This window comes from Sorex araneus, chromosome 6 (assembly GCF_027595985.1).
Source record: "Sorex araneus isolate mSorAra2 chromosome 6, mSorAra2.pri, whole genome shotgun sequence".
NCBI lineage: Eukaryota > Metazoa > Chordata > Mammalia > Eulipotyphla > Soricidae > Sorex > Sorex araneus.
In genome coordinates, this window is record NC_073307.1 from 119,458,201 (window position 1) to 119,478,572 (window position 20,372).

A 20,372-nucleotide genomic window follows, 5' to 3' on the forward strand; every position below is an offset into this window, starting at 1 on the left:
GGCATCACAGTAACCAAAGTGATTGGGTGACGCTTTCTACTACTGATTCCAGGTTTTTACCCAGGAGACTGGGATCCAGAAAGTCTGTGGGAGGGGGACTCTACGCCTTAATACCGTCTCCTTCTTATTCTGATACACTTCCAGGTTTGAGAACCTTTGAGTTCAGCTGGTCACCTCCTTAAAAGGAAATGGGTAAATGAATTACTATTATTTTTCTCCTAGTATCAGCATACTGCTCGTTTTGAAAGCTCCAGAAAAAGATGGAAAAACTAAAAGTAAATAATAAAAAAAGCAGTCCATAGGCACTGAGTGCCCATTAAATGCCAGGCTCTCTATAAAATACTGAGTAGGGATTTAACAATAGTATAGTTGACCTCTGAGGGGTGAGGTCATATGCAAAGACAGACAAAGACACAGAAGATCGTATAAAACACGGTTTTTATATTCCCCTTAGAAAATGTACAGCAATAGTCATGAAGGAGCAAATGATGCCTTCTAGGAAGTCAGGGAACTCTACCGTGGACTGAAAGGCTGCCCAGTGGGACCAAGGAAAGATGGGTACTAGGGGTGGATGAATACGACTTACCCAAGCTTATGAGGGAAAAAGGCATTTGACAGGGAGAAATACTAAGGTCACCCTAGTGTCTCTGTAACAGTCACCATAAGAGGCAAACACAGGTGGCATAGGATAGGCTGTGTCAATGGCTGAGGCTAGACCATGAAGCATCTTGGATGACCTCAACAATGTTGCCCAAGGTGGGAACTAAGACTTTTCCTAGTATTTCATCTATATATGCTACAGAAGAAATTCCCATTTGTCACATGACTAATATTGTTAGTAAAAACTGCCAAGTGCTCAAGCAGATGGGCCATACTCTATCCAATCCCGATTGTGGGGCACTTTGGTAGCTTCTACCAACGTAGAAACTTAACATTAAGCTATAAAACACAAGAAGCTTATATTAAACTATAAAACCGTGGTGATGAGCCTCTCTAACCATAAAACCTTCTTCATGATTAAGAGCTATGGAATATGTCCTTAGGAGACAATTCAAAGATACGAATTAATAGATGAAAGAGAATGGACCCCCTGAAGACTTCAGAGAAGTAGCTTCTTCTAGAAGTGGCCCAGTTGTTCTCATAAGTGTGGAAGCAAGGGACAAAAGAGCTTTTGCGTCACGTCCAAGTCTTACTGTTGAATGGGAGTGGGATCACGCACAACAGGGGAGTCCCCTGACTCCCAACCCAGTGCTCTTTCCTCCACATCACACTGCCTTCCGGCAGGTCAAAGTTAAATGCAGTTAAATTTTGCAAAGTTAAATGCAAAGTGAAATAAGACCTCCGCAGTCAACACTTCTAAACACTTCTGTATAAGGGTTTTGAGTTAGCAAAGTACATGGCTAGACGAGAGTAACAGGTGTTTGTTTTCCCGTACAAGCCGCTCTCTGAGTCTATTTTTCCAACCTTAATCATGCATGCTCCCTACCAGTAAGAGTTTAATGATTTCTATTCTTATCACTGAGCATATTTTTTTGTTCGTTTGTTTGTTTTGGGGTCACAGCCTGGCAGTGTTCAGTGTTTACTCCTAGCTCTGCACTCAGTGATCACTCTCGGTGAGGCTTGGGGACCATATGGGTGGGAGGGATCAAATCCGGGTCAGCCATGTGCAGGGCAAGCACCCTACTCATTGTACTATCTCTCTGGTCCACCTGATGATATTTTAAACCATTTTAGCTCTATATCTCTGACCCCACCTGAAATATCCTATTCAAATTACAGGCATATTTTATTTGTATTTATTTACTCTTTGCTCCAGAGCTGGGGATCAAACCCAGATCTCCTGTATGCAAGACATGCACTTTGTTGCTAAACCACAGTTTTCAGTCTATACATCTTTTAAAGAGACACGTTTGTGTTCTAAAAAGCATTTCCAGGCAGTGGGCACTCACTGTCAACATCCATACATGACATTCACTTTGCTTTTCAGCACCTCTGGTATTGGTGTGAAACTATTTAAATTTATAGAACAAAACTCTGCCTCAGGCCCCTGGTATTAGGAAGAAATAAAATAAAGCTCCTTCTGAAAGTTAATGAGAATGATTTACTTCAAAAAGGCACTTCCTGAGTTTGCTGGCTTCAAAACAGGTCAGCCCACTCCCTGGCACTTTCCTTGTCAGGGCAGCAGGCAGCTTGCACAGGTAGAGAGAGCAGTGGGGCCAGGAGACAGAACAGGATCACCATGTGCCACAGACCTACTCCGAACAGACATATGCTAGGGCCATCTAGAAAGTGTGCAGAAAAGTCTTCAAAATAACCCAGCAAGGGAAGGAGCATTACACTCCATTTTACAGATGAGGAATGTTGGGGCCCAAGAGAGTGATTTTTCTCAAGATTAACACCTTTAGGGACTCCAGAAATCACTATCCGACAAAGCACTTGTCTTGCAAGTGTGAGGCCACAAGTATGATCTCCAGCTCCTCCAAGTGTGCAAACACCCCAACCAAGTGTGCAAACACCCCAGGTAAGTGTGCAAATACCCCAGGCAAGTGCGTGCATCCATCACATCACAATAGCAAAAATGGGAAGAGAAGGGGGAGGAAATACACTCTTGATTACTTTGTTTAAATCTGTGTCATTCGTGTCAAACTGGATCTAAACTAGGGCTGCCTGACTAAAAGACCTTTTGCTTTTCTGCCAGATTACAACACCATCTCAGCAAATGTCATCTCAGTTCTCACTCCACTTCTCCATAATCCCGGTCCTAGATTTCCCACCTGTGAGAGGGGGGATACTCCTCACCCCATCCTGCTCCACCCTCCAGCCCCCCCCCGCCCCCACCACCACACACACAGGGCTGTGGCTCTGATTAAATGACAGGAATAAAAGACCCAAATAATCATATGGATCAGTATCAGTACCTTCATGATTGGTCACTGTGATGATAACTGGAGATCCTGCCAAGATTCCTTGTCACTTATGCAGGATTTAATTATGCTCATTAAAGAGCCCCGTCTAGGATCAGAATATGAATACTGCAATGCGTTTCATAATGACCCTCAACAAGTTCTGCAAATCAAGAGGTTAACACTCTGAGAAAAGCCATTAGACAAAATACTACATTCATGGGGCAATCTTTGGAACCGTGGCTTCTCAAGACACTTTCCTCTTGTATTACTCTATGTGTGTGTATGTATGTATGTATGTGTGTGCATGTGTGCATGTCTGTGTGCATGTGTGCGTGTCTGTGTATTTCTACACAAACACATGTGTCTTTGGGCAGGTGCACGCGCGCACACACACACACACTCCTCATCAGCACTCCTTTTCCACAAAGCAAGGTCGAGCAGAAAGGAGGGAGGTTGGAACTCCACCCTGAGGGGACCCATTCTAAGTGGTGCTTGGGCCATTTATTCCAGGTTAGGAGACCTGGGTTACAGTTCAGACCTAGCTGCTTGCTAACTCTAGAAGCTTTGGGTAGGAAGCTGGGCCTCCCAGCCTCGGTTTTCTTTTCCCATAGCTAAAGAGAGTGCGGCCTTTCCTAAGCAGTGAGCTGCCTTCCCTCCCTGGGCCACTGTTCCCTCTGCAGCGGGGAACAGGCTGCGGCCACCGCCCTGTCCTGAGACAGCTGCCCGTGCACTCCTTCACTCGCCTTCCCCGCCCGGCGCTGGGTGAATGCAGAAACGTGCCCTTGATCACAGTGTGAAGTCGCAGCCTTAGGAGTCACACCGACTGACCCCCACGTCGGCCTCCCAGGGAGCTGCTGTCAGAAGATGGGAAATAACTCATCTTGGCCGCAACTCCAGCAGGCCTCGCCTGTCCTCCACAGCAGGGGAGCAGGAGGCTCTCCAGAGCTCGGGCTGTGAGGCCTGCTGGGGGGCTACTACGTGTGCATCTGGAGAACAGAGGAGAGAGCAGGCAGGGCTTGCTGCAGAAACACTCACCGGGGCTCCCCCAAAGCCCAAAGCCACACAGCTGTGTCTGCATGCCAGGGCGAAATGCCTCCCCCACCGTACCAGTGGGCAAGCTGGAGGCAGGTCTGGCGGGGAGCAGAGCATCGAAGACGAGAGTTAAACACACGTGACCAAGCGTGGTCATAGATTTCCTGAATGCCGAGAGCGCCCGTGGTGACTGCCAGACCCCGTCCAGGAGAAAGGGCTGGGTGCCGCCGGTGCAGTTTGGTGTGTAGGCGCTGGACACCCAAGGTAGGGCCGGCCGTCTGCCTGCACTACATCAGGGCCCTCAGACGGTGTGGCCGGTGTGGCCGAGGAGACTGGAGTCTGCGCTTTCAGAGAAACTGCACCATCCTCCCCTCCCCTCGCCCCTGCACTCCCACCACCCCTCACTCAGAAAAGAGGAAAGGACAGGCCAGGAAGAAATAAGCCACTCCTGGGGGAGCAGGGGGAGGGGGCACCTTCCTGGAGGCCCCTCCTAGCATCGCTGAGCCAATGGCATGCGGGGCTACTACTCAGCCTGCAGGGATGGAGCTGGGGGGAGGGGAGGGGCAGTGGGGGGCACACCAGCAGACCTGGGGCTGCCCTTGCACTGTTGAGGGAACCATGTGGTGCTGGGAATTAAACCTGCAATCAAGGCAGGCACCTTCACCCGGGTACTGCCTCCCGGCCCAAGAAAACACATATCTACTTATTTATGAGCTTGGAGCTACACTCAGCAGTGCTCAGGGCTCACTCCTGGCAGGTCTCTGGGAATGACGTGGGATGTCAGGAACTGGGCCCGGGCCGGGGGTTGTGGAGGCCAAACACCTTTATCCACTGGACTATCCCTCCGGCCCCATGAAAGCACAGTTTTAAACTACAGGTTGGATGGGACTGAAAACAGAGCCAGGGTTGAAGTGCGCGTTACTAAGTCCTCATTCTGCACTGAACAGACTGTTCCAGCCCTCATCCAATCTACTTCCCTTCGGGGATTCTCCCACACTCCGAGACCTCTGGGGAGGGGAGAGGCACTGAGAGCACCAGGCGGATTCTCTCCTGGGCCTCAGGCGGGTCTGTCATTCCCATTTTCACAGATGGGGAAAGGGAGGCCCAGGTGGGCGCCCTGGAGCTAGTTGGCGACAGGGCTAGTGAGTGTGGCTCTGGGACTCAGGCGTTTCCCGATACCTGTGCCTGCTCCGTTTCCAGGCACCCAGCTTCGCTTCGCTTGAAGCTTTGGGGGAGAGAGGAAGGCGACACTGCTCTCCAGTTTACCTTCGGGCCCTGGGCAGGACTCCGCACAGCAGCCATGGGAATGATTCACTTCTGTGACTGACAAGGCTCCTCTTGGTTATAGCTTCGGCAGCTGCTAAATCTGCAACACCAGTCCTCCCCCTCCAGCCCGCTCGGGGAGGCAGAATTATTTATATAAGGATTTCAGTGGTCTCTCGCCTCGAGGCGTTATTATCATAGACTTTTAAGTGATAAAAATGTCATAAATCATAATAAACGGCAAGCGGCCGGGGAAGATAACAGGGAGGGCGAAGCGAACGGGGGAGAGGAGATTCGGAAAGGCAGGGCATTACTCCCCAAGTCTACAGACACACTGGCCTGGCAATCTCCTCACGGGACCCTCCCGACAGCTGCTGAGAGATGGTGACGGTGCGACGGTGCGGGTCCCACCTAAAGGCGAAGGTCTAACGGTTTGTGATGATCCAAGGCCGGGCTGGAGCTGAGGGAAACACAAAATTCTCCTCAGTCCCGTCTGCCGCTTCTCCTGCCCATCGAGGGGGGGAAGACAGAAATCTATGACGAGCATAAGAGAGAGAACCTCGCCAGCTCCCCACCCCCCAACTCTCCCATGACAGGACCGGGGAGGGAAAGGTGGCCGTGTCGGAATCAGAGAGAGGCAGTGGGGTCTGGAACTCGGGCTGGGAGTCGAGACCTTGCCCTGACTTGTGTCCTGTGACTCTGGGTACGTTGCTGCCTCCTCTCTGCCTTGGTTTCCTCATCTGTGAAATGCGGTGTTTATGGCCAGAGTGATAGTGCTCCAGGGAGGGTGCTTGCCTGGCACGTGGGTTCAATCCCCGGGACCCCAACTGGTCCCCCTGTGCTCCGCCAGGAGTGATCCTTGAGCACAGAGTCAGGAGTAAGCTCAGGAGTAAGCCCCAACTACCAACAGATGTGACCGCAAAACAAAACAAACAAAATGCAATGTGCTACTAATAGTGCCTATATCATATGGTGGTTGTAATGAAATGAAAAAAAAAAAAAAAAGCAAAACCAACTACAGGCCCTGGGCCTGGAAGCCAGCCCTTGGTCAGTGCTCACAGTCTGCCACTGTTTCCACTTTTCCTGGTGATGAAGGTGCCCACCACACTGCCTGGCATGGAAGAGGTGCTTGGAGTGTATGCCTTCTTCCCCTTCTCAGGTCCCCTCTCAGCACAAGCCCTCCATGACCTGCCTTGTCTACTGAAGGAACAGGGGGAACACCCCCCCCCACCCCCTTTACCCGCCCCCTCCAGGCCCTTCTTTTCTGGGCAGTTAGCTGCGTCCACCCTGGGCTCTCTGCATTCCGGTTGCTCTCTGGAGGTGAGTGGCTCCATCTCAATTTTTTTTGGTGGGGAGACAGAGCTGGCACGTGCTGTGACTCTTACTGAAGATGACCCTCACACCAGCTGTGCTGGCATCTAAGGAGAAAGTCTCACAGGGTGAGCAGATCTCTGCAAAGTCTGTGCTCAGGAACCAACCTGTGCCCCGGGTCAGGTTACTGCAGCAAGAGGAAGAGTCACAGAACAGGAACAGATGCCAGGTTCTCGGTGACATCACAACAGCACACCTGTCAACAGGGCTACTCTGCAGAAAATACCTCCACCTAGATACGAAGGGAAAGTGAGGCCTCTCTCAGTGTCACAGACATTTCTCAGAAACTGCCCCTTGGGGCTGGAGAGAGAGTAGGGCAGGCAGGGCGCTTGCCAGGCATGTGGCCAACCCAGGTTCAATCCCCAGCATCCTTGACGGAAGTAACTCCTGAGTGCAGAGCCAAGAGTAATCCCTGAGCACCACTGGGTATGGCCCCTAAACCAAAACCAAAACAAAAGAAAAAAAAAAACAGAAGAAATAAAAAAAAGAAATTGCATCTTTAACTGCAAGGGTAACTTAAGTGCAACAAAGGCAATTTTACCAAGGGGTACTGGGGAAAAAAAATAAGAGTTAAGCTCTGGTCACAGAATCATTACAGAAAACTTCTAAATACAAAACAAAAACACTTCCAATATGTATTTGGATGCCCTCATTGATTTTCCATGTCTGTTCAGGGTGTCCCTCCTGGAAGCTTAGGGCACTGAGGAGCCAGCCCTGGACAGGACATCCGCCTCGCATGCACGTATTTACACATACATGCGCAGGCATGCACACACACTTAAGTGCAATTCAGACACACCAGTGAAACTAAAGTGCATCTCCTGGGGTGCAAGTGGGAGGAAGCTGGAATTCTAGAACAAAACGCGTGCAGACGTGGGGAGAAGGTAGGTGAAAAGGATGATGACACTGTCCAGAAATTGCTTTTACCCCTTACAAATGTTCTAACAAAATGACACTGAATGAAATGACATTATTAAAGGATCTGCTTTACTAGTCTTTCTATAGAAACAACTCCCTGGCCTCTCTGAACAGCTAAAAATCTTCAGTCCAATCTCTTGTCATGCAGTTCGATTAGAACATCCCATAGGCATCTCATACTTGATTATGTGGAAAAAAAAACCCAAACAAATCCAGTGGCCAGGCAATAGTACAATGGGTAGGGCACTTTCCCTGCCTACGATCAACCTGGGTTTGACCCCTGGCATGCCACAGGGTCCCCCGAAAGCACCAGGAGTGATCCCTGATTGCAGAGCCAAGAGTAAGCCCTAAGCACCAACAGGGGCAACCCCCAAACAAAGCAAACAAAAAAAGCAATTCAGCTCCTTAACTTAAATCCTCTCTTTCCTTTCTCCATTTCCTTCCCAATCAATGACAACGCATCGAAACAGTCCGTCAAGCACAGACTGAGAAACACCCTTGATCTTGCCCATTATGTCTGTAGACATAGTAAAAGTGTTGACTGGAGAGGCCAACGTTAGAAATGCTTCTCAAACATTTCTGAAGGAGGCCTAGAGAGAGACTGTGAATGCCAGGATCCCACAGAGAATCAGTGGCCAACAAAGCGAGGGCCAAAGCTCGGTCCTCCCACTGCAGACACATCTCTAGCTTAGTCAGCACTTCTTTGCCTCCAGCTCACCATAGTTCATTTACTTTTGCAAGGCCCCAAGGATCCTGAATCTTTGTAAACAAGTGTGGTGGGTCACGACTACAGTTCTTGCTATAAGAGGACTAAGAGGACCAGGACATCATATTAAAACACAGCAGTCAACCTTGTTCCTCAAAAAAGCTGGTAAGGGTCAGAGCAATAGTACAATGGGAGGGGCATTTGCCTTGCATATGGCCAACCTGGGTTCAATCCCCGAATCCCATGTGACCCCCTGAGTACCACCAGGAGTAATTCCTGAGTGCAGAACCACAAGTAATCCCATCACAGACAGGGTGGCCCAAAAACCAAAGAGAAAAAAAAAAAATTGGCAATAAGAGAGTAGGCGTATCTAAGCCTTCTCAACAGCCAGGCACCTTTACCTGTGGTCTCTCATAGAGGAGTTCTAACATAGTGACACAAACACTGCTTCTTTAATAGCAAAAAGAAAAAAAAAAGGAAAAAAAATCATCTGTATTGAAAGCTAAAAAGACATATCCTGTGATGTTATACAATACCTTAACAACAAAGAGAAGATTGATTTGACAGAAATGTGAACCTAATATCACTGCATTAATTGTAAAAGGCCTAAATGGAAAGCATTCTACCATATTTCTGGCCTGGCAGAGACGAAAATACAGTGTCTCAAGTGCTCAGGTGTGTAAGAGGCATCGAAGATATCAGTCAGGGCCCAAGTAAAGACCTGGAGAACAAAGGGATCAAAGGATCCTTTGCCTAAGTAGTCCCTCTCTGCCCCGCAATCCTGGTAAGTCACTGCCTCTTTAGATGTCTTGTATACAGCGGTGGCTTTCGGCCAGTCTGCAGGTATAAAAAGGTTGAGAATAATTGTTTTATAGCAACAGCGTGAAGGGCAGGGAGAGACAGGGAATATAATAAATAGTATTGCGATGAGTAGATACACATTTGGAGAAACAGTAAAGTTGAACAATAAGGTCATCTATCATGATACATTTTGAACATATTTACATGTAAAACAATCAAATCATAAAAGTACTAGAATTTTTTTTAAAAGGAAAGCCCATTAGAAAGGGGAGGATTTCTCCCTCTCAGTATCCAGAAGCCATACAGGAAAAAAAAAAAACAAATAAATTTGCCTACAGTGAAAGAAAAAAGGAACATGGAAAAAAGTGAATGGAATAAATAAAACACCAGAAGCAAAATTAAAATATGCTAGGAAAATATATTTGCAACAGAAATCACAAAGGCCTAATACCCTTATTACATATAACATTTCTAGAACCATATTAGAAAAGACCAACAATCCAGTTGGATAAAAGGCAAACTAAACCGTGGTGACCAATAATGGCTCTCCCCCAAAGCTCTGATTCCTGGAGCCTGTAAAGATGCTGTTACATGGCACAGGAGAGCGAAGGTAGTCATGCAATTAGGTCTGTGAATCAACTGACCTTAGATTAAACTTCATTCTGTGGGTGGGCCCCATGTGATCACAAATATGCTAACATGTGAAAGAGGACGTCAGGAGAGTCACCGGGCATGAGAAAGCCTCTCAGGGTCACTGCTGGCTTTGGAGTAGGCAGGAGTCACAAGGCCAGGCATTCTGGCAGCCTCTAGAAACCGGAAAGGCCAAGAGAATCACCGCCCCTAAAACACCCAGATTTTAACCTACTGAGACTCATTTTAGGCCTCTGACCTTAAAATGCAAGATTTGTGTTGTTTCACGTCACCAATTTGGGAGTCATTTGTTACAGCAGCAATGAAAAATGAATACACTTATGGAAAAGCCATCAGAGAGAAGATATGAAGGCCCTTGAACGTATGAAAAGATACTCAACCTTCTTTCATAATAATAAACTAGAGCGAGATTAGAAAAGTCACAAAACAACAAAGTTGGAGGGCCTAGAACACCAGGTATGATCAAAACGGTATGACACAGGAAAGCAAATAGAAAAATAACTAATGAGATTCTCACATAAGCAGTCTTCTGGTTTAAAAGACAAAGGAGTCTCCAAACTTCAATGAGGAGGGCTAGAGAGATAGCTCAGAGGGTAAGGCATTTGCTTCGCTGGCGGCTGACTCCACTTTGCTCCTTGGCACTGCAGGAGCAATGACCAAGCACAAAGGTGGGATAAGCACCAAAACAATGCTGAGTGGGGTCTACCCAACCCCCAACAAAATAAAATAAAATTCAGTGAAGAAAAGATGAACTTTTCAAATGGTGTTACTGCTTAAAAAACTATTTTATAAAGGATCTCGGACTTACATATAAAAGGCAAAATAATATAACTTCAAGAAAGAAAGAAAATACGTACATGTGGGGCTGGAGCGATAGCACAGCAGGTAGGGTGTTTGCCTTACACGCAGCCAACCAGGATTCCCAGCATCTCATATGGTCCCCCGAGCACCCCAGGAGTAATTCCTGAGTGCACGAGCCAGGAGTAAACCCTGTGCATCGGCGGGCGTGACCCAAAAAAGAAAAAAAAAAAGAAAATACATACATGACCTTGAAATAGACAAAAAAAAAAACAAACACCAAAAAACTAACAAAAACAAAACCCTTTCAATAAGACAAAAAAAAAAAACCAAAAACCCCACAAGCTCTAAAAAAAAAAGACCAGTAAACAGCACTTAATTAAAATTAAGATTATCTATTCATCAAAAGACACCATTAAGAGAATAAAAGAGTAAGCCCCTGACTGAGAGAAGTTCAGGAAATACATATGCAACAAAGGACTTGAATCCCTAAAATAAACATTGCTTACAAATTATTGAAAAAAAAAAAGCACCTCATCCATTTTAAAACAATGGGCAAAGACAAAGACCTTTAACTTATAACTTTGCACTTGAAAAAGTAGGTTTGATCTAGGTGCCCTAGAAGCATATGAAAAGATGCTCCACATCAGGGATCTTCAAATAAATAATCCCAGAGTGATTCCATGCTATATCCTGGACAGAATGGTCTAAATCAGCAAAAGTATTATGTTCACTAAAAGGTGCCTAACAGTATAAAATGCTCACAGCAGTTCTATCACAATCTTCACTGGAAACAATTCACATGTTTATCAATAGCTAAGTGTGCAAGCAAGTCATTCTGTATTTACAGTGTGGATTGTAAATAACCAGCATGTGCAGTGACCCCAGGAATCCATCGCACAGCCTGGCACTTGGGAGGCAGAAGCCTGAATTAGTAACCATCTCCCGGCCCTCAAATGGATGATTCTTAGGGACATAATGAGAACAAAAGACACTATACCCCGAAGGGTATATTCTGCATGACACCATTTATATAAACTTCAGGCGCAGGCAAAACTTATATCTGGAGACAGAAATCAGAACAGTGTTACCTCTGGGGCAGAAAAATGTTGACTGAAGAGAGAGAGGCAGGAGGGCATCTTCTGGGGGTTCTATACCTGATTCTGGGTAGAGGTTTCTTAGGTATAGATTTAGGCAAAAATTCACCAAACAGAAACCATTAAAATGTGCTCGTTTTATTACAAATGTGGTGTACGACTATCTTAAGAGTGAAACTAAACTATCCACCTATCAGGTTGGCAAAATTTCAAAAGTTTCTTGACACACTCTATTAGGGAGACTGCAGAACACTGCTGGTGGGAGTGAAAAATGGCATCAAACCTCCAGAGGCTTATTCTGCAGCAGCCTGCAAAATAACAAATATATTTCCTCGCTGATACAATGCTTTCATTTTTAGGAATTTATCCTACACATTGGGCTGGAGTGATAGCACAGCGGGTAGGGCGTTCGCCTTGCACGCGGCCGACCTGGGTTCGCTTCCTCTGCCCCACACGGCAGAGCCTGGAAAGCTACCCATGGCATATTGGATATGCCAAAAACAGTAACAACAAGTCTCACAATGGAGACGTAATTGGTGCCTGCTCGAGCAAATCGATGAGCAACGGAATGACAGTGACAGTGATCCTACACATTACACTCTCCCACATATGAAATAACACACTCAGTTTTTCACTACAGCATTACTGGAGAATAAACTACTGGAAATCATCTAAATGTCCACCAACAGGGCACTGGTTAAATAATTCATGGCACATGGGAACACTGGCATATTAGCATATTACGTTGCTGTAAAAAAGCATCAATAAGACTTTTGTATTGATATAGAAACATCGCCCAAGAAAATTATTAAAAGAAAAAAACAGACACTAGAGGAGTATACATAGCATTTTATATGTACTTCTATAAAAGAGAGAAATATTTAGTCAAATTTATTTATGTATTTATTTTTACTTTTGTGTTCCATTCAGTGATGTTCAGGGGCTACTCCTGGCCCTGTGCTCAGGAACTGTGTGGATCCAGGGATCAAACCTAAGCCTTCTGCACGCAAAGAATGAGCTCCAGCCTGTTCTTCACTCTCTGTAGGCCTTCTTAGAATTCATGTACACACATCTAAAGAAAGTATAGGAATACAGACTAAACTAATAATAAATATTAGCTGTACATGCAGTGGAATAGTTTTAGGGAATGTGACATCTGGGAAATGTGGTGGAAGGTCTTGGTCTTTTTTTTTTTCATTTGAAATCTTTTGCTTTCTTAATTTTGTGTACATGCACTAATTATTCAAGTATTAATTAAATTTTTGTTTAAGTGTTTTGATTTGGGGGCCACATCTTGCCAGGGCTTATTCCTGGCTATGCACTCAGGAGTCACTCCTGGCAGGCTCAGAGGACCATACGGGATGACAGGTATCAAATCCATGTCAGCTGCATGCAATGTCAAATGCCCTACCCATTGTACTGTCACTCGGGTCCCAGCAAATGAAATTTTTACAGAGAAAATGAACAATGCAAGGGGGAAGAGAATCCTTAAAAGGTTGTTTTTCCAAAACAGTGTTATCAACTTCACGGTCTTCTCTTAAAGTGATGCAAAAGAGGTTTAGGTTGGATATGCAGAGAACTTTCCAACACGAAGGGGAACGAAATATTGGGGATTAAATCACCTTGTCCGGTGACCTTTGGAACAGGCCAGGCGGTCGGCAGTCTGTTGGGAAGGCTGAGTCAAGGCGAGATGGCAGGGTAGAAGGACGTGACACAGACTCTTTCTGACACCCTAACCTGACAGGGGCAAACCGTGGGGCCTGTCTCAACTTCCCTCTGGGTGAAAACAGGGGTAACAGTGGGGCCAATTCATCAACAGAGACGACACAGGGGAAGTAACTACGCTTTGCCTGGCATGCTGTGAGTGAGGCCGCACGACTTCCTCCCAGCCCTGAAACCCTGGACAGCTCCACTGAGCGGAAGAGAGTGTCAAAAAAAAAAAAAAAAGAGTTCTCTCTAGCAAGTTCTCACATGCCTGTCTGATGGGGGTTCAGGCTGAGTTCAGACGTTCTGCCACACATATTACAATGATACAAAGGTTCAACAGCTGAAAACCATTAGCAAAAAAAAAATAATAATAATAAGAGAGAAAATCCTTGATTATAAACTCCAATTTGGTCAAAAGAACTGGCGGCTCTGCTGGGAAGAGGAGGAGGTGGAGGAGGAACCACATTCTCCTGCCAAATATCTAACCCTTTAACAATGCCTGTCTGGCGAGCCTCAGTGCTCCACGCAAGGGGCACCAATGGAATCCTTTCCAAGGGTCTGTGTGGAGCAGTGAGAGAGGAAATTGGATCAGCTTCCCCCCCCCCCCCTCACCCACTGCAGGAAGGGAAGGCTGCACCTCGCACATGGCTGACCCGGGTTTGATTCCTCCGCCCCTCTCGGAGAGCCCGGCAAGCTACCGAGAGTATCCCGCCCGCACGGCAGAGCCTGACAAGCTCCCCATGGCGTACTGGATATGCCAAAAACAGTAACAACAAGCCTCACAATGGAGACGTTATCGGTGCCCGCTTGAGCAAATCGATGAACAATGGGATGACCGTGCTACAGTGATAGCACTTATTTAGTGCCTGTGGGACATGGCTCTAGGCACTGAAGGCTGGGCAGGAGACTGAAAGGCAGAGACGTGGCTAGGGTGGGGACGGCGGAGGAGACGGTTCTGAGAACTTGGCTCTAAACCGGCAGGAACTCTGCTGCTCCAACTCTTCTCCCTCACGCTGGCCTCCTGCCAGGGCACACAGGCAGCTTCCTGCTGCCACTTCTCGCACAGCTGGAACCCCACAGGGCACCACGGAGGGCGTCATTCCTACAGGGGGGCGGCGGCGGGTGGAGTTGGGGGGGGGCTCTCCTCCCAGCTCCCTGGCAGCAGAGAGACAGAGCCGGTGACTGGGCTGCTCCTTCCTGAGTCTGGAACATCATTAAACAGCCAGTGAGGCAGCCCTAGGTCCTGGGGAACCAACGGAAGCCAGTGACCTGCCCTTGGAAGTTCACCGGTAAGGGTAAGGCCACAAAGGGTAAGGCCTGCTCTCCTGTGGCCCTGGGCAGCTCCCTGGGTTGACAAACTAGATACACCGATGCAGAATGGCGTCCTTTGTCCCTGTCGCAAAGAAGACACATTTCTCGAGAAATCGATGCCATGGGAGAGACAGGACAGCGGGTAAGGTGCTTGCTGGGTACATGGCCAAATGCGGTTCTACCTTGGGCGGGATACCTGAGCACAGAGCTAGGAGTCAGCCCCAAACCAAACCAAAGCCAATGAAAGAAAGAAAGAAAAAGAGAGAGAGACAGAGAGAGGAAGGAAGGAAGGAAGGAAGGAAGGAAGGAAGGAAGGAAGGAAGGAAGGAAGGAAGGAAGGAAGGAAGGAAGGAAGGAAGGAAGGAAGGAAGGAAGGAAGGAAGGAAGGAGACTCTGGAGGAAATTCTCCCCTCTCCCCACCCTGGCCAGGGGGAAAAGAGAAACAAAAAGGTGTGTAAACTGTTCCTGAAGGGCTCCTATATGCCAGATTTTAAATACACGCTGTCCCACGGACCCCATGGCAATGATTCTGCAGAGCAAGGCTCTCCCTGGGGGAGGGGAATAGGGACTCACAGGGACAACACAGATGCACACAGACGCGTGCGCGCGCGCGCACGCACGCACGCACACACACACACACACACACACACACACACACACACAAGGTGCCCCAGGCTGCCTCCTCCTTCACCTGGATTTTGCTCTTCCGCCCTCTTAGATTCCAGAACATCTTTTTGTTTGTATTAGTCCCAGAGGAAGTCGCCCTCTGGCCCTCCTGTGGCAACAGCGGGCAGCAACATCCTCAGTGCCGCCTGGGATTCTCTGCCGAGCTTCTCTTAATTACTCCCAGGCGGGAGCGTTTCCGGGAGAGAGACCTGGTGCTGTGGCAGAGCTTGCAGGCTGGAAGCTACGTTTTGCTCCCTCGGCCTCAGATTCCAGCCCGCTCTGGCTCTGCTGGGGGGCAGCTTGCCCCCCTACCCCATGCCATCCTGCATGCACGCACCACGGTAGGGGGCCACACAGTGGTGCTTCCAGCCGCAGCCTCCTCCCCGGGGGGCTGCTGAGCCCGCAGAGTGCAGTTCAGAAAGGCTTGTGTGAAGCTCTCCTGAGGGCCAGGCACAAGCAAGCTCTGGGGGCTGCAAACAGGCGGGAAAGCAGAAGGCCAGAGCCTTGGCCTTCCCAAGTTCAGAGGGCCGAGGCTGAGAGAGAAAGCGGACAGGAGGGGAAATCACAGACACCAAGCAGGCAGTGAAGGGACTGTGAGAGAGCCCTAACACGAGGGCGCTCCGGGGCTGGGGATGTAGCTCAGTGGTAGAGCACTTGCCTTGCAGCGGGGGGATCCTAGGTTCAATCTCTGGCACAGCAAACAAACAAGCATAAAACCCACGCGACACAAGAAACTTCAGAGGCTGAGGGAGCCCGGGCGTTCAGTTGGACTCCTTCTCCCATTTACAGGTGGAAAAAGTAAAGCCAACGGGGAATCATTATTTGAACTAAAGATACTGTGGGTAATAACAGTCAGTGTTTCCGAATTCATCGTGAGGAGTCAAGCACTGTTCTTGCTTTATATATCCTAATTCAGTGAACCCTAACAGACCTTTGAGGTAGGTGCTACTGCGCTCTCTTCTTATTTTATTAATGAAATTAATTTATTGGGCGTTCAGTCACTGTACTGTCTTCTCTTTAATGTGCTCTGGTATGGAAACTGTGTCTACTGGTTGGTACTTTAGAGAAGGCTTCTTTTTTTTTATGCTTTCTAAATTATATTTTTTATTTTTTCATTTCTTACTTTTTTTTTTCTTTTTGGGTCACACCCAGTGATGCTCAGGGGTTACTCCTGGCTCTGCACTCAGGAATTACTCCGGTGGTGCTCAAGGAACCATGTGGGATGCCGGGAATCGAACCCAGGTTGGCCGTGTGCAAGGCAAATACCCTATCCGCTGTGCTCCAGCCCCTCTCTTACTTTTAAAAAAAATTTTTTAATGTATCACCATGAGGTACAGTTATAGACTTAACAAACTTTTATGCTTACGTTTCAGTCATATAATGATCAAGTACCCATCCCTCCACCAGTGCCCATTTTCCACCACAATGGTCCCAGCATCCCTCCCACTACCCCAACTCCATCCACGCCCTCCCCTCCCCTCCCTCCTTCCCCCTGCCTCTGTGGCAGGCACATTCCCTTTTGCTCTCTCTTTCTCCTTTTGGGTGTTGTGGTTTGCAATGCAGGTATTAAGACCATCATGTTCTGTCTATAGTCTACTTTCAGCACACATCTCCCATCCTGGGCGGGCTCTCCAAGCACCCTTTACTTAGTGTTCCCTTCTCTATCTGAGCTGCCTTTTCCCCCAGGCTGTGAGGCCGGCTCCCAAGCCGTGGAGCAACCCTCCTGGTCCTTATTGAGAAGGCTTCTTGAAGCAAGTACTCAAAGGCCTGGTTATAAAAACTATGAACCTCAGTTATCCAGAGAGAAGTTAGCAAAAACCTCAATTAATCAGTGGTTTAACTTCAACTAAAAGATCCTGACTACCACGAAACACAAGGGAGTGAGCAATAAAGGGAGCCCTGTATCCCCTAAGAAAGAGTCAATGAAGAAAGAAAGAACTGGGTGCAAGGAATCTGATGAGAAAATCAGGAACAGCCCAGTCCCCTATGCTTTTTCTATCAAGCTTCTTATATTTGATGTCCCAGCTTATTAGATCTTTCAGGTCTTCAAATGCCACTTTCTGAAGCAACTAACAAACTACATGAGGTGGATTAAAATTTGTAGAATTTTTAGAGTAAAATTTTTAGTCTTCTAGTATAGCCTTGGTCAATCAAAGCCTTCCATTTCCCAAAATATCCCCAACACATATGCATGTGCGCGCGCGTGCGCGCACACACACACACACACACACACACACACACACACACACATGCACGCACACTTAGATACATATGCATATCCTCACCTGCAACCCTAGTCAACCAAGAGTCTTCTCCAATTCTACTACAGGAATTTCAGAATAAATAAGGAATCAATATAATGACTTACCAACCACTGCCAGATTATGCTCCGAGCCACAAGAGACCTGTGAAAGAAAACAAGTTCTATAAGAGAAGGCAAATGTATAGCTCCAGACAGTGTCACTTGTGATCGCAGCTCTCTCTTGCACACCAACATCCAATTTGTGCAAATTTCAGGAAGTAAACAGAAAGTTTCACCATCTAGAAAAGGTAAGACTGCAATTATAATATACATATAGAAAGAGGGATTAATTTACATTGTCTGGAAATACACCAAAATGCTAAAGTATTCATCTTTACGTGATGATACAAGTGCTTTTAAAAAAAATTCTTTCTTCCTCTCCCTGCCCCGACGAGGCCCTGAGTTGCCACCCAGGAACAGCTCCTGGCTCCTGAATGGCCATGCTCCCTGAGGCACACAAACCAATCTCCGAACCCAGCGGCTTTTGGCAGAAATGCATCTGGACTGAGCATTAAACTGCGGTGCTGTGATACCCAGGTGGGGAAAGCTGTTTGTCCCTTCCGCCCTTTTCTTTCCGGTGGTGGCCGCCACCTTTTCAGAGCCTATTGGACAGCCAAGTATAATACTGCAGTGATGTGACACAAAGGGCCTCACAGGATGGGAGGTGGAACTGGCCCCTCTCCCCGCCCCGACGAGGCCCCGAGTTGCCGCCCACAAACGGCTCCTGGCTCCTGAACTGCCATGATCCCAGAGGCACACAAACCAATCTTGGAACCCAGAGGCTTTGGGCAGAAATCCCTCCAGACTTATTTCTAAAATATCAGAAATCCAAAATCGCACAGCCGCTTTCCGGCCATGAGACATCATATATGGCTCTTCATAATCAGCAATAGAAAACAAATTATCTAATGATGCCTTTTCGGCAGGTCTGACTGTTGACAAAAATTCCAAATAATAATGGTGGGTCTTTTGTTGAAATACTGAATGTGATCAAAGTGGAGAGAGAGTAAAGTGAAAGTCATCTGCCACATAGGCAGGGGGAGGGATAGGATGGGGGGTACACTGGGGTTCTTGGTGGTGGAAAATGTGCACTGGTGAAGGGATGGGTGTTTGATCATTGTATGACTGAGATTTAAACTGGAAAGCTTTGTAACTGCTCTCACGGTGATTCAAAAAACAAAAATTAAAATAATAATGATAAACATAATAAAATAAAAGCAGGTGAAAAGGAAATAAATCCTTTCTTTCCTTTCTACTTTTCTTCAGGGAGGAGGCACTATTTTTCAAAATTCCTACAATGTGGCTAATAAAATGGAGACATAAAAGCACATAAAGAACAGCCTTTGAAAACTGAACTCAAAAGACATTCAGTCTGGAGTAATGCCTGCCTTTGCCTCATCTACTCACTCGCACTTCCGCCTTCCAGTCATGGGAACTACCTGCAGTTCGAGGAACGCAGCACAGTCTCTCAAACCTCTTTGGCTCGTGCAGTGTCTTGGCTCGGAATGCCCTCCTCCACTGCCTCCACTTACCTATCCTTTACAGGTCTCGAGCATCTGAGATTTGATTTTTGTTGCTTCTAGACTGACGAAAAACTCCCTCATGAGGCAACCTGGATGTACCTCCCCGGTCGTTAACTATCCTGTTACCTTTTCCCGTTGTTTCCTGTCTCCTCACTAGACTGCCTGTGTCTTGGGAATATAACCGAGTCTCATTCACTTGATATGGCACAGATGGATCACACCAGGCCTAGGAGTCAGTTAACAGCTGCTAACTGAGGGGGTGAGTGAAAGAATGAAGTACATGAAAGAACAAATGCCTCACGCGTAAGACAACTATTTGCGGTTCCCAGCCCAGTGTTTCCACCTCGGGAACAACACTGCTAGCCTTTCAATCTCTGCATGTTCGCACTGTTCCCAGGAGAAGTGGCTGGGAATAGAAAAGCATCAGCAGTTCCTCGGGAACCAATAAAAAGAACACTGGACTCTGGAGAAGCATCCAGGGATCGCTCTCAGGCTGCTCACTTGAGCTCCTGGCAAGAGCAAGTTTTCAGGTACCCAGAAAACGGCAACACAGGAAGAGCCCTGGAGATCACCTGGTGCAACCTGCTGTGCACCATTTGAGGAGAACCCTGAGGCTTGGAAAGAGGAAAGAATCTGTCCTGAGTGCCAGAGCCTGGCAAGCTCCCCGTGGTATATTCGATATGCCAGAAACAGTAACAAGTCTCACAATGGAGACATTACTGGCGCCTGCTCGAGCAAATCGATGAACAACAGGACGACAGTGCTACAGTGCCAGAGCAGGTGCGTATCAAACCTAAGACTCCAGCCAGTCTGCCAGAGTTGAGCTTTAGACTTAGTATGGTCCAGCACGAGTCCCCAGGCCAACTCTCCTCCACCAGCATCCCCAGCTCCCCCCCTACCCCCACCCCACAGCCTGCCACCTTGACAGGTACAGGTTTGAGCTTGGTTGTTGTGTGTCTGTGTCTCCTGCTTTCAATGCTGTCGACTCGGCAGTTTGGATGTAGAACTGTCCTACTCCCTCTCTGCCCAGGAACCCGAGGCCCTGGGCCCCTGACCCCCTCATTACTTCCTGCCCACCTCTCCTTTTTAAAAAATACTTATTTATTTATTAATTAGCGGATCACCATGAGGTACAATTACAGAGTTATAAACTTTCGTGCTTGCGTTCCAGTCACACAATGATCGAGTACTCATCCCTCCACCAGTGCCCATTCTCCACCACCAATAATCCCAGTATCCGCCCCCCCACCCCCACCCTATTCCTCCACCGCCACCCTGTCCCACCCCGCTTCTGTGGCAGGGCATTCCTTTTTATCCTCT

At 47.5% G+C, this 20,372-nt stretch overlaps 1 protein-coding gene across 10 annotated transcripts in view; it reads right to left on the reverse strand.

Annotated features, from left to right (window-relative positions):
• SERGEF (secretion regulating guanine nucleotide exchange factor) overlaps positions 1 to 20,372 on the reverse strand; it is a 277,657-nt gene that overhangs the window by 64,847 nt on the left and 192,438 nt on the right. For 8 of the 10 annotated variants that reach the window (XM_055142485.1, XM_055142484.1, XM_055142483.1 and 5 more), the window contains one exon: positions 17,596 to 17,632. In XM_055142485.1, the coding sequence (XP_054998460.1) occupies positions 17,596 to 17,632 (37 nt within the window). Of the gene's footprint in view, positions 1 to 9,686; positions 9,804 to 10,505; positions 10,639 to 17,595; positions 17,633 to 20,372 lie in introns of those variants that run through there. The other 2 variants (XM_055142482.1, XM_055142477.1) reach the window with 2 other exon arrangements.